Here is a 20,896-nt window from a genome sequence, read left to right as displayed (position 1 = left end):
ACAAGTCTCCCACTAGGCCTTCTTGCAGTCAGTTTGTCTCTTCTAATACACTCTTCACAGATAGCAGATAAATTTCTTTATACACAGATACAATCAAGGTATTCCCTCTGCTGGTGTTACATACTCACTTTGGTTAAATTTTACTGAAAATATCTTACAGTCTAAAAGCAGTAAGTTGGGCAAAGGTTATCCCAACTATAGTATTGCTACAATGTGATTTCTGAGTGAGGAAAATATGTATTAAACTTAAAACCAATTAAGAAGAATTTTGTCACAATAACATAATGACTAAGTTGCCACCTGTCAGATGTTTAGACAAGTTAAAAGTCTCTTCTTTGCACTGCATGTCATATTGACCCTAGTAAATAAACAACCATCTTAAACACACATGCCTGGAGGGAAGCAAGCCAGCTACAAAATGACAGTTCTAAATACTACCATGAACAGCATATGGCCATCAGAGCTAAGATTAAAGGATTTAGACTACTGTTGTACTTACAAGTATGCAAAGAAAAGGCATATTTTATATTGTTATTCGTACTAGTATTCTTTTTTTAAAAAAATCATCCTTATAATAATCAACCTGTCAAGTACCTTTTGTCACTAAGACAGGTTTTCAAGAGTTTTCTGCAGTAAAAGATAAAAGGATCTCTTTTTTGAAACTGAACATAGCATGTTTATTTTCAAGTGACAACTCACAGGTGGCAAGTTCAATAGTTGCAAAAGTTTGAGTAGCATTCTTTTGACAGATAAAAATGAAAAAGAGAACACATATACATAAATTTCATCATTCCTACCTTCTAAATACCTAGTGACTTTCTCCAGTCGGACTGGCATATAAAAATAAGAGAATGAATTTTTTTAATGTAGCTTAGAAAAACAGCACTGTTTTCAAATGTAATATATCATCCACTGAAAATACAACAATCTCAACTCATGGTATAGTCAGTTGCTAAATAACAAAGAATACTGTATTCCAACCTGAGGTTAAATCAGAACTTCTGCTGCTCTTTTTGTCCTCTACAATTTCATAGAATGGACCTATTACATGGAGTAATTCTTCAACTTTCTCCGTCATTGGCATGGTCTCAAGAATCTGTGATCAAAATACAAGTCTTATGAAATCAGAAATAAAGGATTCATTTGATTCACACTGGCTTCAAATATTCCAATTGTATTTTTTTACTTCTGAGATATAAAGTTCATTTACATAAAATATCCAAATTCATTAAATACAGTAGACCTAAGTGCACATGTTCTCCTAAATGAATTTAATGCAGTGGCTACAATAATTAAGTATCTATAAGTGTTTCTACTATGAAGTCCATTTTATGAAGCAACTGACTTGTTAAGCAGAAGACAGGCATGGTTGTCTTGGATCTGTTAACTAATTATTAGTGTAATAAAATCCAGGGCCCTGGAAATACCAGAAGGTTAAGCAATAATGCTTTGTAAATGTGCACAATGTAAGAACTCATCTCATTCCAGCCTCCCCACCCTGCCCCAATCCTAAATCTGAAAGGGTAGCATGGAACCCAGAAATTAAGTATCCATTTAACATTTCATCACATGTAGAGCCTGTTACTTTTTAGACAGAAGTTAATCAGTTGAAAAGGCAACAAAAAACAAAAAAATTAAGATTCTTGCATATACACCAACCACGTATTGTCTCAAAAGTAGTTAGTCTCCTCTGCAAACTGAGATTTCGTTTATAAGTAAAACAACTTAAAAAAAAAAAAAAAAACCCTTTCCAGAAAAGAAATTGGTTTTATTTGGTCATGCCTGGAATTTGGCTCCCCACCCCCATCCGCCATGCTCCACCCCCTCACCAAGGGGGCTTTCTCTCCTAAAATCAGGTTGTCCTCTGGAGCTTGGTACAAAAAGAAACATTATGATTGGCAACACTATTGTCACTTCCAAATGACTTCTACATGGGTGACAACTTCCTGCTAAGTTATAAACTAATAAGTCTATTACTTTCATTCAGAACATACTTATTACCACTACTGGTTTTACCTTGTAAGAGAGAAATGAAATTAAATATACTTGAAATGACAACAGTTACTGGTTTAAATATTGTTAAATTTGATGTTGGCAATGTATAACCAATAAAACTGTTCATGAGTGACTGCTCCCATTAATGAGTGCTCTTTCATATAAGATGTTAAGAAGTAAAAATAATACTGTTTAAATTTTTTTTTTATGAAGGAGAGTCCTGAGCTGTGGAGGACATGACCCCTATCAGTCTGAAGACAACATTTAACTACTTATATTAATGAAGCAGAGAAAAAGATCATTTTTAAATCATTTATATTAGGCTTGCAAATTTTTAAAAATTCTTCTTTTGGCCTACTAAGCCCCTCCCAAGTGAGCCACCACAAGCACTGGAAACGGTGGAGGAAGATGGCACTAACCAGCTTTTAACCCGCTCTAACTTGGCTTTCTCATGACCAGCTTGAGACTTAGAGAAAGGGCAAGATCAGAGACATCAAGAGAGATGCAATGGACTCATCATGAAGAGAACCTCTCCCCATTATGGGTATCAGAAAAGTGGGACACCTCATTTGTCAGGATTTTGGAGATGGAACCCCTTGGATATGGAAAGAAAGAAGTCCATTCAGGTGGATGCCCAGTGAAAAATTAAATATAATAAAATTGCTCAACAGGGACAATCAAAGGACAAGTTTATTTGTAGCCAAGTACACTGCCCTGATTCCCAAAGAAGTTATGAATGTAGATGGCCCAGACCTGCAAAGACCTGATGAAGCAGTCATTAAAGCGAATACAGAAAAGACACAGGTAGCCCTAGAGAAATCTGTGTCTCAGAAGGTTACTGAGGCTTATGCCAGTTCAAGATGCAGAAAAACTAGCTCTAGCTCATATATGAGGTACACAGCATGTCAGCAAGGAGAAAGCCATTCAATTCTGGAGCTGAGCAAAGAGTTATTTGGATGATGGAAATGCAAAGAGATCCCAAGGAGCCCCCAAGATTCAAAATTCATAATAAAATTCCTCATGGACCTCCTTTTCCTCCTGCACTTGTCATGCATTCTCCTAGCCGAAAGACGACTGTGAAGGAACAGCAAGAGGGGAAAATTCCTCCCTGTGTTTCAAACTGGAAAGATGCAAAGTGCCACACTGCTCCAATAGACAAACATGCGGCTGTTGATGGGAGAGGATAAATATTTTGTCACACCTGCTAGAATGGCAGTGGAGATGTGGGCCTATGCAGAGAAAAAGATGGCCCAAAAGGAAAAGGAGAAACATGAAGAGAAGCTTTGAGAAATGGCCCAGAAAGCTCAGGAGAGCTGGAACCAAAACCCATGGAGAAAAAGAGCATGGGGAAGCGCAGGAACAGGCTGAAATAGGACATGACAGTTTCAAAGTGAGACAACATGACAGGAAATCTTTCCAGAGTAGCTCCTGCTAAGAGGCCAAAACTAGAGAGAAAAGAGGATCAAGCTATCGGTGAAGTCACTGCTCTCGGTGTGCCCACTCCTCAGACTTCCAATGACGTCAGTATGGCCAGAGACTATATAACCAGACTAAAGGGATAGTCAGTGGTTTTGCTAGTGGAGAAGATGAAATGTAATGTTTATGATTAAGCATGGAGAAGTGGCAAAGATCTGGCCCAAAAGATCTACAGACCCAGCAAAAATCCAGACAAAGGGGCAGCTAGCTAGGTGGCGCAGTGGATAGAGCACCGGCCCTGGATTCAGGAGGACCTGAGTTCAAATCCGGCCTCAGACACTTGACACTTACTAGCTGTGTGACCCTGGGCAAGTCACTTAACCTTCATTGCCTTGCCAAAAAAAAAAAAAAGTGTTCAATGAGTTGGTGGTGGCAACAATGAATAGGTTTACTGGACTTTATTTCAAACCAAATTACAAAAATGTGTTATGGAAACTGGTGTCCTAATTGCTAATTCAATTTATCCCATCCTGCTAACACCTGCTGTAGCCCAAGTCCATGCCACACGACTGTCTGCTTTCTCTCAGTAGAATCTTACACAAATTTGGCCTCTCAGACATCCTCTAGAATTGGAATATGGCTAAGTGTATGATTTTTTTTTTATTTTTGGCTCTCAGCAGGAGCTTATGTAGAATTGACTTCTCTTAGAACTTTTTTCTTTCTAGAACTGGGATTATGGCTAATTGACAAAGTCAGACTTAAAGATAATCCTAACACCTAAAATCAGTGTTTCTATCTGCAGAAGTTTACACAAAATTGTTCTTTCCTAGACCTGTCGGGAAAAAGCTGAGTGTTTTAGTTTACAAAAGTTTTCCTGCTAAGGTAGAAAGTGAGAGTGAACTGAATTTAGAATGTAGACAATTCAAGCCATTAAGTTGAGTCCTTTACATTCTGCCAATGAAGCAAAGTCTTCCACAGGCAGAGTGCAGATAATTTCAAAATATAAACAAAATTGAAAATAATGTGCAATGTTCCATATATGTGTCAATGAAACTTTTACCAAGAAAAGATACACTCTTTAAAAATGCAACTTTTTAGGGGCAGCTGGGAGGTACAGTGAATAGAGTTCTGGCTTGGAATCAGGAGGACCTGAGTTCAAATCTGACCTCAGACACTTGACACTTGCTAGCTTCGTGACCCTGGGCAAGTCACTTAACCCCAACTGCCCCACTTTAAAAAAAAATGCAACTTTTTTTGCGGAGGGGGGAAGGGAGGAAAATAATAAAGCAGAAACTTAACTAACCAAAAGATCCAGGGAGAAAAAATATTTAAATTATCTTTAATTATGATATTCTCACTTCTTGGTGGTTATACCTAAAAGAACTAACCTCTGCGCCAAATAAAGCATTGACAAAGTCCATGAAGCCAACGTTGTGAAAATGTAACCAAGAGCAAGACTTAGGTCAAAGTGTAAAAGATAAAAATCAGTTCTGAGTCTACCAAACATACATGAAGATATTGACCAAATACATATGGTCCTACTGATTATTTATTCTGTTTTATAAATTTAAAGTTTGTGGCCTTGTGTAAGGAACCCCCAAGGTCCAGATTCCACCAGTAACTACGGGGTCACATTAGGCCACTCTTCCTATCTTCTCAGGATTAGTCTTAAAATACCCATGTTCCTTGGTCCATTCTTCTTTCCTTTTTTCTTACCTCCCTCCTCCTTCTCCCCCATCAAACCTTAATTTAAAAAAAAAATTCCTTATTAAGATCTGAAATTAGCTTTAAATCAAATAAGGAATACAGAATCTTGCCCTCCCCCCAACACATACACACCTCTTTTTCATAAACAAACAGTAAGGAGTGGTCATCTCCTTAAAGTACCTAAAATTGACACTAGAATTCTTTGTTATATGAGATGGCTTTCTAGGAATGGGAAAGGGAAGAAATAAACAGGGAAATCTAGGTGATATAAAAACAAAAGATATCAATAAAAATGTGTTGTTAAAAAACATACTGAACAGTGGGAGCTCACTCATGATAGAAGATTCCATTATAACAGCTGGTTTTATGTGGACAAAATTTCCAGGTGCTACCCCTGAATGAGAGGTTCACTGGCATCCCAGTTTTCAATGCCATTCAAGTGGCTTCTCCTTTCTTGGAGGTGGGTGGGGTGGCAGTATTAATAAGCTGAGCTGCAACTCAATATGCATGTGCTAAGTATTGGATGCCTCCATGGAGTAAGGCCCCCCTCCCGACTAGAAAGGCTTGAGGATAAATTAGATGTCTGGCACCTGAGAACCAGCCCAGTCAGGTGCGGAAATACTAATTACCACATTCACCACAGGTTGTTCAATTTTAGGTCTCAGAAATGCATAAAGATCATAAAGAAACTTGCATTTGTATTGGAAGAGGGAGTATTCCCTGTCTGAAATCATGCATTCGCATATTCAAATTATAAATTACTATATAATATATCTATTATATATGCAAGGCACAGGAGCTGGATGCAGTGATGCACTGAGGGAGAAAGCTAACACGACAAAGTAGGAAAGATGTCCTTGAAGTTACAGGATTAAGATTCAAAGTTCAGCTCTTCCACTAAATACCTGTATGACTCTGGGCTAGTAATTTACCTCCCTGGGCCTGGGGGGACAGCTAGGTGGCATAGTGAATAAAGCACCGGCCACGGATTCAGGAGGACCTGAGTTCAAATCCGGCTATAGACACTTGATACTTACTGACCCTGGGCAAGTCATTTAATCCTCACTGCCCCATGGAAAAAAAAAAAAAAGAACAAGAGGTAGGAATGCAGGGTCTCTAAGGTTCCTTCCAGCTATAAATCTATGTTCCTATAACCCCTAGATTTTATAGGTGTGGGAACTCCTTCCAAATTCAACTTCTAGTCTTAAAGAAGTGCCTGAGGCTCTAATGAGGGCCGGATGTAAGATGTGAACCCAGGTCTTCCTATCTCCAACTCTATTAAATCATATTTCCTGTAGATGAAAGCCGTATCTAATGTCAAGAAGCTTAGAATCTGTGGGGAAAAAATCACATGACTTTGAAAACTACCAAACCAACAGATTTCCCTAATTTAAGAATTTTTCCAGGTAATATGATGGGGATGGGGGATGGGCATGACACCAAATCAGCACCTTTCTGGCCCACTCCTGCCAACCTGCTCTCCATTGAAAATTGAAAGTCCAGTGAATGTGGTCCCAGTTTTCAGCTTCACATGACAAATGATTATTTCCACACTGACTTTCAAATTAAATTAAACCTTGTAAGTTAAGAAAATTAAATTAGGAATTGTTCTAACCACACTTCCTTTACACTGAATTATTTTCTTCTTACCTTTTTCATTTCTTCAACATATGCAATCATAGCTTCTTCTTTGGTCATATCCCCCAGTGAACTCCAAGCATCCCTAGAAATTAAAATATTGGAATAAGAAAGCCCACAAGAATGTCTTAGACCTTACCTTTGATTTTAGATTTGCTCAAGGTAAAACCTACAGCCAAACTACATGGCACAATTAATTGGAAACAGGCTCTTTTAGAGCCATCCTAGGAAGAGGGGCCTTCTTAACTGGCTCACCCCAAAGAAAGATAGTGTAGTAAATAAACTTGTGGATTAAAAAAGCCAAATTCATAATTACTCCACATCTCATCTATAATACTATAAAGAAGATTTTCCGAGAATTCTTTAAAAGATGCTTATTAAATTATTGCATAGAAGAAAAGGAAAGATCAGTGATGTCGACATTTTGAGGAGGTTAAATAAGCTATTAGAGTAGATTATTAAATGAAGAGACATTTTGGTTACAAGCTAGCATCAAAGAGAATACCAACACTAACCAATATTTAAATATTTCACAAAGAACTTTTGGTAAGTTTTCATTTGATTCTTTCCCAATAACTCTATTAGGAAAACAGAGGAGATATTATGACCCCCATTTTGCTGATGTAGAAAGAGGCTCAGGAAACTTGACAAAGTCCCAATGGAAAAGGGGCAGACATGGACTCCAAATTCAGCTGTTTCTACTATACCAACATTCCCCTAACCACGAAGATTTCACATATGATATGTTTGAACTTTAATAATGAAGATAGGTTTATGAGGCTATGTTTTAGCCTTCAGGATCATTTTGGAACAGCAAAGTTATGGTGAAAATGACTCCTGAAAACATCACTTAATGTATACAAATACCCTTCTCTCTAGCTTATAAACTTCATCCAGAGGTAATTTAATTTTATAGAAAATCTGTGTTGGGGAAAATATAGTCAATTTAAGCCAGTAAATTTTTCTTAGATGATAGATAATACACATCTGTTTAACTATTCATCCACTCTGAGCCTTTGAAGAATTTATAAGCCATTCATTGGAAAGTACTAATAATCTCCATGTTTCTCATATAGAAATGAAAGCCCATCTTGTCTAGTCTTCAAACAATGAAGACTGTCTAAAGACATCTGGCCAGAAATAATCCTAAAGCAGATTTTCATATCTTTAGAGAAGAGATGGCAATGCCTCAAGGTAAATAGAGGTGAACCAGACATTAACCCAAGAGGATCACCATGATGGTATGACAAGCCATAGCAGCTGGCTTTGTGTGAAAAACAAGTGAATGAAATAGACCCATTTGAGAAGAAAAAGAAGCAAACAGGACTAGAGCAAAGAGTTGACTTTGGGCTTCAAAGATAATGGAGAGGAGCAGCTAGGTGGTGCAGTGGATAAAGCACTGGCCCTGGAGTCAGGAGGACCTGAGTTCAAATCGGGCCCCAGACATTTGACACTTAATAGCTGTGTGACCCTAGGCAAGTCACTTAACCCTCATTGCCCCCCCAAAAAAAAGATAATGGAGAGGGGGGGAAAAAGGGCCAGGGAAGGTACGTTGGGTCAGAGAGGCAACCCCAGAACAACACTCATATCTCAAGTAGGGAAGGTGGTGGGAAAGTAAAAATTTAGCAAAACTTATACAGCAGACTGTGCAAAATAGACAAAAATGTGTTTAGTGTTCTGTGAGCGTATTCATGTGCTTGTGCTCAGTATAGGACATTTTAATATTAGTCAAATGAGGAATATTATATTTCCTTCTGACAAAAGATAATTTAACAAAATGTAGCAGAGGCCAGACAAAATGTATTTGATTATATGAAAATCAATGGCTTTTACACAATAAAATAGGATTCGGAATAAAGAAGAAATAAACAGATTGGAATAAAAAAAACTTTGCTTTTTAACATTTCTAATTTTTTTAAACAATACCCCAAATACTAAGGAATTGACACAGATTCATACAAATATGCAAACAGAAATATGGGATGACATATGAAGAAGTGAATAACGAACCAAGCAGAAGTAAAACAAGAGCGTACACATTGGTTACAACTGTGCAGACAACAGCAACAAAATATGGAAAATGCACAGAAGGGAGAAAAAGCTGAGAGTGCATAGAAATAGGAGGCAGCTGGGTGGTGCAGTGGATGGAGCACCAGCCCTGGAGTCAGGAGGACCCAAGTTCAAATGCAGCCTCAGACACTTGACACTTACTAGCTGTGTGACCCTGGGCAAGTCACTTAACCCTCACTGCCCAGCCCCCCCCCCAAAAAAGTTCACTATACCAATGAAATCACAAGTTTAGTAGTTACTATCCTCCCTTGTTAAAGTTAATATGCTTTTTAAAAAAGCTAATACCTTACAAAACAAACTGTATATGATAAAAGTTTCTGGTTTCACATATTAAAATGGATACCTTGATTTGGTTGAGCCCCCAGTTATCCAGGTAACCAGAACAACTATATGGGGACTAGCTTCATTGGCTAACACAACAACAATCCTTTGTGTGGCAGAGAAAAAACCTAGCTGGACATGCATGAAATCAGTAACTTACTCATATGCACACATGCGCATGCACACACACCCCCTCCCTTTGGGAGTGGGCTTTTCTAAGCCCACCTTTCTTCCAAATTCCTTCCCTTTCTAGGGGCAGCTAGATGGCACAGTGGTTAAAGCACCGGCCCTGGATTCAGGAGTACCTGAGTTCAAATCCGGCCTCAGACACTTGACACTAGCTGTGTGACCCTGGGCAAGTCACTCAACCCCAACTGCCTCACAAAAAAAAAAAAAAGTATGATCTCAAATTCCTTCCCTTTCTCTGTTTAAACTGTATATAAACCCTTGCAATCTATTGCATGGTGTCCCATTTGGCAATGGGCTGGATAGCACCCATGATCATGTTAGATTTTTCTTCCCTGTTTAATAAAACATTTCTTTCTTCCTTTCTTTCTTTTTTTTTGGTGAGGTAATTGGGGTTAAGTGACTTGCCCAGGGTCACACAGCTAGTAAGTGTCAAGTGTCTGAGGCTGGATTTGAACTTAGGTCTTCCTGAATCCAGGGCCAGTGTTTAATCCAACGCACCACCTAGCTGCCCCCTTAAAACATTTCTTTTAATTTTTATAGGCAGTGTGTTTCTCTGTTTCCTTCCCTTTTAGGAAGAATGGGATTTAAATCTCAAGAACTGGCCTTTGTGTTCTTCAGTATTCCCCTTTGGGGAAAGAGAACTCTAAATTCCAGTAAAACGGTGCTTGCCTCTGTTGACAGTAGTTAATAAGTTTATAATAAGTGCATTAAGAAAAACAAAAAGGGCAGCTAGGTGGCACAGTGGATAGAGCACCGGCCCTGGAGTCAGGAGTACCTGAGTTCAAATCCGGCCTCAGACACTTAACACTTACTAGCTGTGTGACCCTGGGCAAGTCACTTAACCCCAATTGCCTCGCTAAAAAAAAAAAACAAAAACAAAAACAAAAACAAAAAAGGGGCAGCTAGGTGGCACAGTGGATAGAGCTCCAGCCCTGGATTCAGGAGGACCTGAGTTCAAATATGACCTCAGATATTTGACACTTACTAGCTGCAAGTCACCAATTGCCTCACTAAAAAAACCCAAACAAACAAAAGTCAGACAACCACTGTTTATTTCAGAGGTAGGAGGGACTTCAAAGGCTATTTATTCCAAAAGAATTTCTTCCACCACACAGCACATGGCTCACTTTACCATCCATTCCCCAGAAGGCTCATTCCTGGGAGAATCCCAGCATCCTAAAATCCCATCAGCCTTGAAACTCCATTTCACCACTATCTGGATTAGAGGGTGGGGCCATGAATTCCAAATCTTCATTTAAGGAGAGAGTTCAGATGGGAACATCTCGTTTCTCATCTGGCTACATTCATTGGGGACTTCTCTGACTCCTCTACTAGGCCTAGCTAGAGAGTACCTCCTCCTGTCCCCCCTTTCCAGCTTTCTGTGTTTTGTTTCCCCTCATCTGATCACAAACTACTTGAGGGTAGAGACTTTCTTTTTTCACAGATGCAAACCCAAGACAGCACAGTGTAGCACATAGTACGGACTTAAGAAATACTTACTAACTGCTGACTACACCAAACAAGTAGTCACCCAGACTTTGCTTTAAGAAGCCACAACCCTCCTGGCAGCTCATTCCATGTCTGGACATCTTTAATTAAAGCCTCTTAGAAATTTCCATTCATTCCTCCTAGCTCTGTCCTATGGGGCCAAGGAAGACACGTCTGCCATCTGACCTTCAAGTATGTGGAGATGGCTCTCTCGTCCCTCCTTAAGTCTTCTCTTCTTCAAGCTAAATGCTCCTTTACCAAATCTTTCAACTACTCCTGATGTAGCAGAACTCACGACCCTTCACCATTCTGGTTGATTTGCCTCCAGTGAATCAGTATCTTTCATAAAATATGGAGTCTTTCAAAAAGTGATGGCAATCTCAGGAAATGGCAAGGGCGGGGGGGCTATCCAGACTGCCTTTTAGAAAAGTGTCCCCACAGTCTTTAGTCAGACTCTGGCTCTGGAACAGTGGCAGGGTTAGTTCCTGGTAGCTGGTGACTCTTTTCATATGCCTATTAAAAAGTAATGCAGTGCATTTTCCAGCAGAGTGGGAGAGGAGAGGAATTTTAGATATACTCCCACATTAGTTTTAGTCTTCCCTCCCACATTAATTGCTATCAAAAAGAAATACCAAAGTAAGTTACTTTTGTTGGTAAACAAATTATTTTACCATACATTTTACTTGAAGAAATAAACCAATATAGACTTTGGTGACTACGAAAAAATTCTTTTGGTGTTATTTGCTTTTCTAGAGGGGAAAAATTATTTTGAGCCATTAGGATACCTGGTTCTTCTTACTGTTTTTTCTCCCTCTCTCTTTGCCAAGATGTTTTCTGTATGAGTATGATTCTGTTTAAAAATTAAGATCTTGGAAGGTAGCAATCGAAGATTCATGAAAGGCTGGGTGTTTTCTACCTGGATGGTGGAGAAATGAGTGATCTGTCATAACAACTACATCCCCCTCATCACACATGCATAAGTACCATTTGTATCTCCCAATGGGATCCCAGAATCCAGGTCTCGAGATGTTGCAGGGTCCCTCTGTGGCTTGTTTATAGAAGCTGTAGAACTTTAGCATCATTTCATTTGTGGGCTGGAATGAACCTAAGGAAAACAATTTAAAATACAATGTTTTGATCCTGGAGAGGCGAATGATGATTTAATATTGATAATACATCCTACAGGATTAGAGATTTGGAGCCGGAAGTGATTTTGGCAGTCTACTAATCCAACTCCCACAATTCTCATTTCAGTAATTTGAGGCCCAGAGAGAGGAAGCAGCTTGCCCACAAGGAATAAGGAGCAGAGCTGAGATTTGAACCCAGATCATCAGATTCCTGACCCAGTGTTCCTTCCCTCCACCACGAACCTGCCTTTGTATAACCTGTTTCCACCATGTCTGAAGCGTGTTCCCTCCTCACTCTCACGTTTTTTAGCTTCTTTCAAAGGGCAATTCATACTCCAGCTCCCACAAGCTTATCTTTCCAGATCCCCTCAATGCCTCAACCCATATTGAGAAAACTCTTAACTTTCTATTACTAGTGATATCCCCAGGGGAACGTAAACTCCTTAAGGGTAAGGAGTTTCATGTTTGGAGCTCTAGCAGTCAATCAATAAGCACTTATTAAGTGCCTATTATGTGCCAAACATTGTGTACAGTGACAAAGAGAAGCAAAAGACAGTCCTTGCCCTCATGGAACTTACAATTTAACGGGGAAGACATGAAAACGAATATGTACAAACAAGCTACATGAGATAAAAATAATAAGAGGGAAGGCAATAGAATTAAGAGTTGAGAAAGGCTTCCTGTAGAATACAGGATTTTAGTTGGGACTTGAAGAAATGCAGAAAAGTTAGGAAGCAAAGACAAGGAGGGAGCGTATGCGGGAGAGCAAGGGGAAATGCTTGGAGCCAAAAGAGAGTGTGTTTTATCCCAGGAACAGGCAGCTGGGTGACATAGTGGATAGAGCGCCAGGCAGACACATTGATCTGATCAGCCATGGGCAGACACACAGTACCCTGACTCTAACACAGTGATGGCATCTTGGTCTTCTTTGAGAGCAAAGGACAACAACCATATACTTATTTGTAAATTAACAAAGTTATACTCGATGGCTTCTAAGGTCCCTTCTAACTCTAAATCTATGATCTATGATGCTTACTTTGCATAACAGCAAACAGACATCTTGTGATAGTATGATGATTTCCGTTTATATTAAGAGAACTCCTGCCTCTATTTACATTTAACCTTATAACAGACATTTTAATACTATGGCTGTCAATCACAATAAAATAAGTCTGAAAAGCATATGGGCTTTAAATTAAAATGTATGGAAATCCAGCCACACAAATAAACAGGTGATAGTTATGGCTGGATCCTTTACCAAACACCTCTGAATTAAAAAAAAAAAATTACAAAGTCCTCCATAAAGTCTATGTCTACTTTTCCATGTTAATAACTTAGGTTGTAGATGTAATGGTTACAAATTCTACATGGCTTTTGAAGGCAATACACAATTGTACATAATGGAATTTTATTTCAGCTTTAGGGACAAAAAAAGGCTACCACAGGCAAAGTTATGGCGCCTATGATTAGCAGAACTAGTTTACTAAGAGCTATGATGAGAAAATTCACGTTTTGTTTTGTTTTTACCAATAATATGTAACATACAGAAACTACATTTTCAACTAGAAGAAACTAGTTCAATTGTGACAAAAATGCTCATTTGGGGGACTCGGTCTTAGACTGGGACAGTTATCCAAGAGTTATTCAAAGGGAATTTTAGTGAGAATAATAATCAAATCTGATACCAACTTCTTCCAGTGAGGTCAGGCCCCATGCCACAATGGAACATACAACAATTAGAAAATGTTTTCCCAAGAAGTGAATTAGCAAAAGTAGACCAATTACTATGCCACCTGATTCACCTGACCCACATAGAGACAACCGAAGCATTTAAAGCTAGAAGAGACTTTTAGAGCTGAGAAATCAAGGCCAGTTTCTTCATTTTATAGATGAGGAACTGGAGATCCAGGGAAATAAACTGTTAAAGGTTACACAGAGGGGGCAGCTAGGTGGCGCAGTTGTTAGAGCACCGGACCTGGATTCAGAAGGACCAGAGTTCAAATTCGGCCTCAGACATTTGATACTTACTAGCTGTGTGGCCCTCAGCAAGTCACTTAACCTCCACTACCCCAACAAAAAACAAGAAACAAACAAAAGGTTACACAGAATGTTTGTGGCAGAGTCAGAACCCAGTCCTCATGAGGCAGGGACTTTTCTGCTATGCTCAAGATTAGTTTCTTTCTTTCTTTCTTTCTTTCTTTCTTTCTTTCTTTCTTTCTTTTTCTTTCTTTCCTTCTTCCTTCCTTCCTTCCTTTCTTCTTCCTTCCTTCTTCCTTCCTTCCTTTCTTTCCTTCTTTCTTTGGTGAAGATTAAAAATGTAGTGTGTAAAGTCAATAACAAAAAGCAAGGCCTCATATATGTTCAAATATTTATAGCTGTACTTTTTCTGGCAACAAAGAATAGGAAACAAAGTAGATACTCCCTGATTAAGGAATGGCTAACTGGACTGTGGAACAGGAATGTAATGGAATCTTCCTGTGTTGTGAGAAGTGACAGATATGATGAACCCCAGGAAGCACAGGAAGGCATTTTCCTCTTAATGTCATATATTGCTATTTCCCCCATTATCATCAAATCTGTTTTTAAGTCTAACCTTTAAAAACTGTACAAAGACTATATTAAGAATCTGTATGATAAGGGGCAGAATGGTCTAATGTGAAGAGTGCAGGACTTGAGGTCAGGAACTCTGGGTGTGAATCCTGCCACAAATACTAGCTATATATATGGTCACAGACAGGTACTCTACCTTTGAGTCTCAGTTACCTTATGGGTAAAATGAGGATAACACTTATACTACATTTTCTACAAAGTTGCAGGGAGAAAAGTTCTGTGTGACCTTGGTACAATCTCTTTTCCTCCCTCCCTCCCTCCTTCCTTTCCTCCCCTCCCTCTGTTTCTCTGTTTCTCTCTGTCTCTGTTTGTCTGTCTCTCTCTATATATATGTATAAAATGAGATATGTTATTTCAAACATAGATAGGACAGTTATTATCAATTCTTGCTGGGTCAAAGGGTATGCATGATATTATAGCCCTTTGGGCATAGTTCCAATGGTTGGATCAGTTCTCAACTCCACAAACAGTGCATTAGTGTCTCAATTTTCCCACATCCTCTCCAACATTTTTTTGGGGGGTGGGGTAATGAGGGTTAAGTGACTTTCCCAGGGTCACACAGCTAGTGTTAAGTGTCTGAGGCCGCATTTGAACTCAGGTCCTCCTGAATCCAGGGCCGGTGCTTTATCCACTGCAACACCTAGCTGCCCCGTGCAACATTTATTATTTTCCTTTTCTGTCATATTAACCAGTCTGATAGGTGTTGAGGTAGTACCTCTTACTTATCAATTCTTATAAATAATCATCATAATAGCTAATATAGTGCTTACTACGTGCCAGGCACTATGCTAAACACTTTACAATTATCTTATTTGATCCTCACAACAATTCTGAAAGGTAAGTATTCTTATAATCTCCATTTTACAGATGAGAAATTGAGGGAAACAGAGATTCAGTGACTTGCCCCAAGTCACACAACTAATGTATCTAAGGCTGGAACTCTGCTAGACATCACAGACAAAGCCATCGGTTTTTATTTTAGTCTTGAGAGAGAGAGAAGAAACAATTACAAAAGTATCCTCCTTATGATTAATTCTACAGTAAGAACATCTAAAAGACATTTTGTCCAATTTAGCCAAAAGATAAAAGTCTGTCAATTTCCAGTGTTCTTTGAAAGTTTTAAACTCACTGTGAATCTTGTTAAATTTCTTATGTGTACTTATCATACTATTTTTATTGCATTACAATTACTATATCATATATATCTGATCCATCTACTAGATAAGTGACTTGACAGACAGGGAACATTCCTTATTTATCTTTCCATCTCCCACCACACCAACATTTAATAACTGCTGAATGAACAGTAAATATGTATTTAAGAGTAACTATAAAACATATATCTAGCAAGGAAGAAAAGAAACTGGGGGGGGGAGCACTGCTGTTACATATTTTTACCTGTTTGGGAAACAATCTTAACTTAAAAGACCAAAGAGCTTCTTTCCATTCCATCTCTTTTGTTAATTAAGCAAAAAATTTTAAAATGGAATGCATATAAGCTTGTATGTCTAATAACATCTCCCTATTACTCCCTGAGAATTTAAGTTCCTAAAGGCCAAGGACATGCTAGACATAAGCTCTACAGAGGATTCAAGTTTATTATAGTCTCTTATTAAGGATTAAGGAATAAGGAAAATAAGCTGCAGTTCAAGCTTTTACATAATATTTTCAAGTAGCCGCAACACCTTTCAAGGAGAAGAATAGACATAACTTGCTTTATCCCTTCCAAATGCTGATCCTTTTACTCTTGGTTCACAAGATTGATTTAAAAAATTACCCTTAGGCTAAAACTTCACGGGGTTTGATTCTACAGTTATGCTGTCAACGTATAACCCACATCTGAATGCTTATTGCCTCAGGGAGGGGGCAGGGGAGAGAGGGAAGGAGGGATAAAATTTGGAACTCAAAACTATAAATAAAAAGCCTTATTATTAGAAAAAAATGGGGAAAAAAAGAATGCATAGAGGGAAAAAAAAGTTATGCTGTCCAGAGCACATGTTAAATAGAAGACAATCATGTTAAACTTGTTCTGTATAGTGACCAGTCATTCATAACCCTGTACTTAGTAAATTCTATTTAATGGCGAGAGGCTAATGGGAGTTTATAAGCTAAGGGCTTCAAAATACAACTTTTCCAGTCAGCAAAGACAGGGGAAAAGGGGAGCGGGCGGGGAGATAGTTAGCTATTTACTCCAAAAGCACTTGGGAAGGACTGGTTTAAGAACTCTTTCCAACTAAAGAAAAGGTTGTAGACCAATCTCTGACAGATGAATCCTGCCACGGAAAGAGCCAAAGGCACACGCCAAAATTAAGATTTGTGGAGGTCAAACATGAAATGGTAAGATTTAAGCCCAGAACTTCCTTACTCTCGGTCCAGCACTCTCTACCTTACTCCATGACAGACAAACCATTTTATAACTCTCAAAATTACATTCATTAAAAAAAACCTCTCTTGGTCAAACATTTTAAGTAACGATTCCAATGCAATTCCCTTATCATTTCCCTACTTGCCTTTCTCACTTCCTTAACCTTCTACCTTCCCCATGTTTTCTTTTTATCCAACAGGAGAAAAAAAGTAAAGTTGGCCTTAAAGCTACTAATGGGAGAAAATGGTTGGGCTTTTATTTTGTCTTGTCCATTTTACTTTGTGTAGAAACAAAGAACTGGGATTTGAAAAAAAGTACTGGGTTGTTTTGTTTTGTTTTTTATATGATACAGGTGTACATTACTTGTAAGAATGTATAAGTGGACAATTAATACTACAATTACCCTGGTAATATTGTAATATATGCACTCTTTTGCAACACTAGTAAACTTGCATAGTATATAAGAGGAAAATAAAACAAAATTATTGCGACCTAAATCATAAGCTTAAATGAAAGAACCGTATCTCATATGCATGTATTCATAAACAGTACAGTACTGCCAAAGATTCTTGCTCCTTTCCTTTGGTGCAGTGGAAACCATGATGAATTTGAGGCAGGGACCTAAGTTCAAAATGTCATTTGCAACCTCTTTGGCCTTGGGCCAATCACTGAACTTATGCTGGGCCTCAGTTTCCTACTCTGTAAGATGAGGGAATTTAACTAGACGACGACTCAAGTTTCTTCCAACTTTAGATCTATGATCCTATATAGTGCTGAGGGATTTCCATATCAAGGCCGCGGCTCTCCAGAGCCGGTTTCCGTAGGTCAGTTATTTTCATCAGTACCAATCCAGAGGCAGCAAGTACAAGGGAGTCTGAAAGTCTGTTTATTAAAGCAGAACCATATCCCAACCACGAGAAGTAGTTTAAAACTGGGTAATGGAGGTGTTTCAGAGCAGAGAAGCAACTGGGAGGTCTCAGCCGCTCCCTCCTCCCCCAATTACGTTCTCTCCTTTGCGTAAAGGTGCGGTCTATATATTCGGCAGAATCCAACTAATAGTCTAAAGAAATGGAGGGAGAAGTTAGCAAGTAGCCCGGGGCCCAAGGCCTCTCCGGCAAGGTCCCAGGAGGCAGCGGGCAGAGAGGACTTCTTGTATGCACCTACCATTTTTCGGCAAACTCTGAATCACCTTCACGGCCGCCTCGAACCTGGTTTCGTGAACAGATCGGGTATCCGCCATCTCCAGGCACCAGCCCCGGCCCGCCCTCGACGTCCCGATCTCTACGGGCAGCAATCACGCAACAGCAGCTTCCCCGGGAGCCTGCATGAAACTAACACCAAGCGCAGCCGCGGATTAACATCTCCCCCAGGGGGGGTGGGGGAGGGGACCCGACGAGCCGGTCAACCCTCCCTCCAGCGATCTGCTCAGTCCGGCCCTTCCGGAGCTGGGCTCGTGCCGGGACTCAGATGACCCTGCATGCTGCTGCTGCTGCTACAGCTGCTGCAGCCTCCTCCCCCCGCCAATGACCAGGCCCAGCTTGGGGGCGGAAAGCACAAATAGCCAGAGGCCACGGCACGCCTTGGGGCAGGGAGCACCGGCACAGGAGAGGCAGCCCGGGAGATAGAGGGACCTCTCCCACCGCTGGGTGTCCCATCCCTGCGCCCACCTGGCTGCAGCAAGGTGCAGCTCCTTCTCTCCCGCTGTCTTCGTTCAGAGAAGCCAAGGGACGTGACCCCGATTCAACATCTTCCCCAGGAGGAAAACAAAACCAAAATTCCCAAAACCAATTGGACCGGGTGCACAGGGAAGGGGGTCACCAACGGGTTCTTCTCCAGGCTTTGTTGGGAAAGATCGACCCCAACCCTTAACGTACTCAGAGACGGGGACAGCCGCATACCGTCCCCTCCCCATTTGATAGAATATGCAGAAGGGCGGGGGGGGGGGGAGAAGAAACGGGACCAGGACCACAAGCTGCAGGGGCGGGGGGGGGGGAGGCGGAAAGTATATCGTGAAGCTGCAAAGGGGATCCCCAAAGTCCCCGCCCTCCCAGTCCACAGACCCCAGGTTTGGGGGGGAGGAGGGAGAGATTAGCCCCTACATTAGTCACTCCCCAGGCTGCTGCATCACCCCATTTACCAGTTTACCGGGTGAGCAGAGGAGGATCACTCCCACCACCCTCCGCGACGTCCCCCAGGGCCGGAACTTGGGCAGCCCGCCTTCCTCCCCTCTCCCCTCCACACACCGCCCCCCTCCCCCGCTTGGGGCCGACTAGGGGCTGACCCAGACCCCTCCCCATTATTCGATTCCCTTCTACAAAGGCTTCCACACAGCCCGGGAAGTGTTCTCTTCTACACCGGGACCCGTGTTCTGGGGCCCTAAACGGGGTAGGAGGGGTAGAGGAACTGCCCAGGCCCCGGAGGTCACTATGAGCCCGAGGACTCGTCGCTTGGGGACAATTTGGGATGCGGAAGGAGGCGTGGACAGGTGAGGGGCTCCTCCCCCGGTCCCCAGCGGCGCCGGCATTTACCTTGGCATTGCCAGGCCCGGCAGGTCCAGAAATGTCCTGTCCCGGCCCCGCCACCGGCGCACTGCTTTCTGGAAATGTAGTTCGAGCTCCTGCACCGCTTCCGGCTCCCCCTCCCCAATCGAGTCAGCTCCAGGGCTCCCCCTAGCGGGTCTTGTCCCGTCCCTTCAGTCGGGGAGGCTCTGCTATTGCTAACCTAAGGAGACAGATTTCCCCCTCAAGTGTCCCACATCGCTAATAACACACGGTTCTGGTCAACCATGACTAATAAACCCATGATTCTGGTCCAACGTCCTCAAAATACAGATGAGCTGAAATCGAAGAAGTGACATTTTGTTGACTGACGCCCAAGGTCAGAGAATCAGTCAGTGAACAAGCATGCATTAGCACCTACTATATACCAAGCACTGTGCAAAGTACTGCTGGGTATAAGAAAGGCAAAAAGGCCTAGTACAAGCAAGACACATGCACAGGATAAATTGGGATAGTCAAACAGAGAGAGAGATAAGGAAAGGGTTTTTCTTGTTGAAGGTAGAATAGACAGGTAGATAGTAGCAGAGCTGCGGTTCGAAGCTGACCCTGAAGCTGGCGATCAAGGGGTCACTGCCATGCTGCCTGGTCATTGATTTTTTCTACTGTCTCCTTTTCTCTTTTCTCTTCTCTGTCCTCTTCCTTTTAGGAATACATTCCAGCACAGTGCCTTGGCACATTGTTGTTCTTCAGAACTATCTGATTCTTCCTGACCCCATTTGGGGTTTTCTAGGCAGATACTGGAGTGGTTTGCCATTTCTTTCTCCAGCTCTTTTTACAGATAAGGAAACTGAGGCAAACAGGGTGAAGTGACTTTACCAGGGTCACGCAGCTAGTATCTGAGTCTGGATTTGAACTCAGGTCTTCCTGACTGCAGGTCTAGGGCTCTATCCACTCTATCACTGCACTGCCAGCTTGGTACAATTGTTATTGACTTAATAAATTTTGATTGAAACTTATTTCAGTTTGTGTGTTTATTTCTAGTAAATGCTTATAGTTATCTCTGTATAAATCTAAACCATCTGACAACAGAAGAAAGAAGAGGTATCTTCTGAAACTGCAGTTTGGAAGGGCTTAGGTTTGAAAGAGGAAGGTTAGATTTCCTGGCAATGATGGTTGCAAAGAAGAATTGGGTAAGGTAAAAGACTGAAGACGATAGAGGAAGTTTCTTCTCTACAGTTTTTAAAACTAGCCCAGATTCTCATGTACCCATATTGTTTTGTGTATAGTTTTGCCAGGATCAAGGGGATATCAGTTTAGGTCACTTCCAAGACCATGAAGGTCTGTACTATAGACTGAAAGTACACTAATTGTTGTATGTCAAGAAAACAGATTAATTGTTTGTTTGGGGGTTGATTTTTTCTATTTCTTTTTTTTTTTAAACTACTCATTTTGTTCTTCTTTCTTCTCAAGTG

At 40.7% G+C, this 20,896-nt stretch overlaps 1 protein-coding gene and 1 pseudogene across 3 annotated transcripts in view; one reads left to right on the top strand and one right to left on the bottom strand.

Moving 5' to 3' along the window:
* The window catches only part of ACBD5 (acyl-CoA binding domain containing 5), a 58,584-nt gene extending 39,071 nt beyond the window's left edge, over positions 1 to 19,513 (bottom strand). Inside the window, exons 1-6 of one of the 3 annotated variants that reach the window (XM_043966658.1) lie at positions 19,455 to 19,513; positions 18,091 to 18,257; positions 11,809 to 11,929; positions 6,769 to 6,841; positions 982 to 1,096; positions 798 to 830 (exon numbers count right to left, since the gene is read on the bottom strand). In XM_043966658.1, coding sequence (XP_043822593.1) covers positions 798 to 830; positions 982 to 1,096; positions 6,769 to 6,841; positions 11,809 to 11,929; positions 18,091 to 18,166 — 418 coding nt within the window. In that variant the 5' untranslated portion in view covers positions 18,167 to 18,257; positions 19,455 to 19,513. Of the gene's footprint in view, positions 1 to 797; positions 831 to 981; positions 1,097 to 6,768; positions 6,842 to 11,808; positions 11,930 to 18,090; positions 18,258 to 19,454 lie in introns of those variants that run through there. The other 2 variants (XM_043966659.1, XM_043966660.1) reach the window with 2 other exon arrangements.
* On the top strand, positions 2,514 to 3,683 carry LOC122727916 (annotated as a pseudogene).
* Positions 19,514 to 20,896: the final 1,383 nt, after the last annotated feature.

The sequence above is a fragment of the Dromiciops gliroides genome, chromosome 5 (assembly GCF_019393635.1).
Source record: "Dromiciops gliroides isolate mDroGli1 chromosome 5, mDroGli1.pri, whole genome shotgun sequence".
In the NCBI taxonomy this organism is placed as follows: Eukaryota; Metazoa; Chordata; class Mammalia; order Microbiotheria; family Microbiotheriidae; genus Dromiciops; species Dromiciops gliroides.
This window is presented reverse-complemented; position numbering and strand designations above follow the sequence as displayed.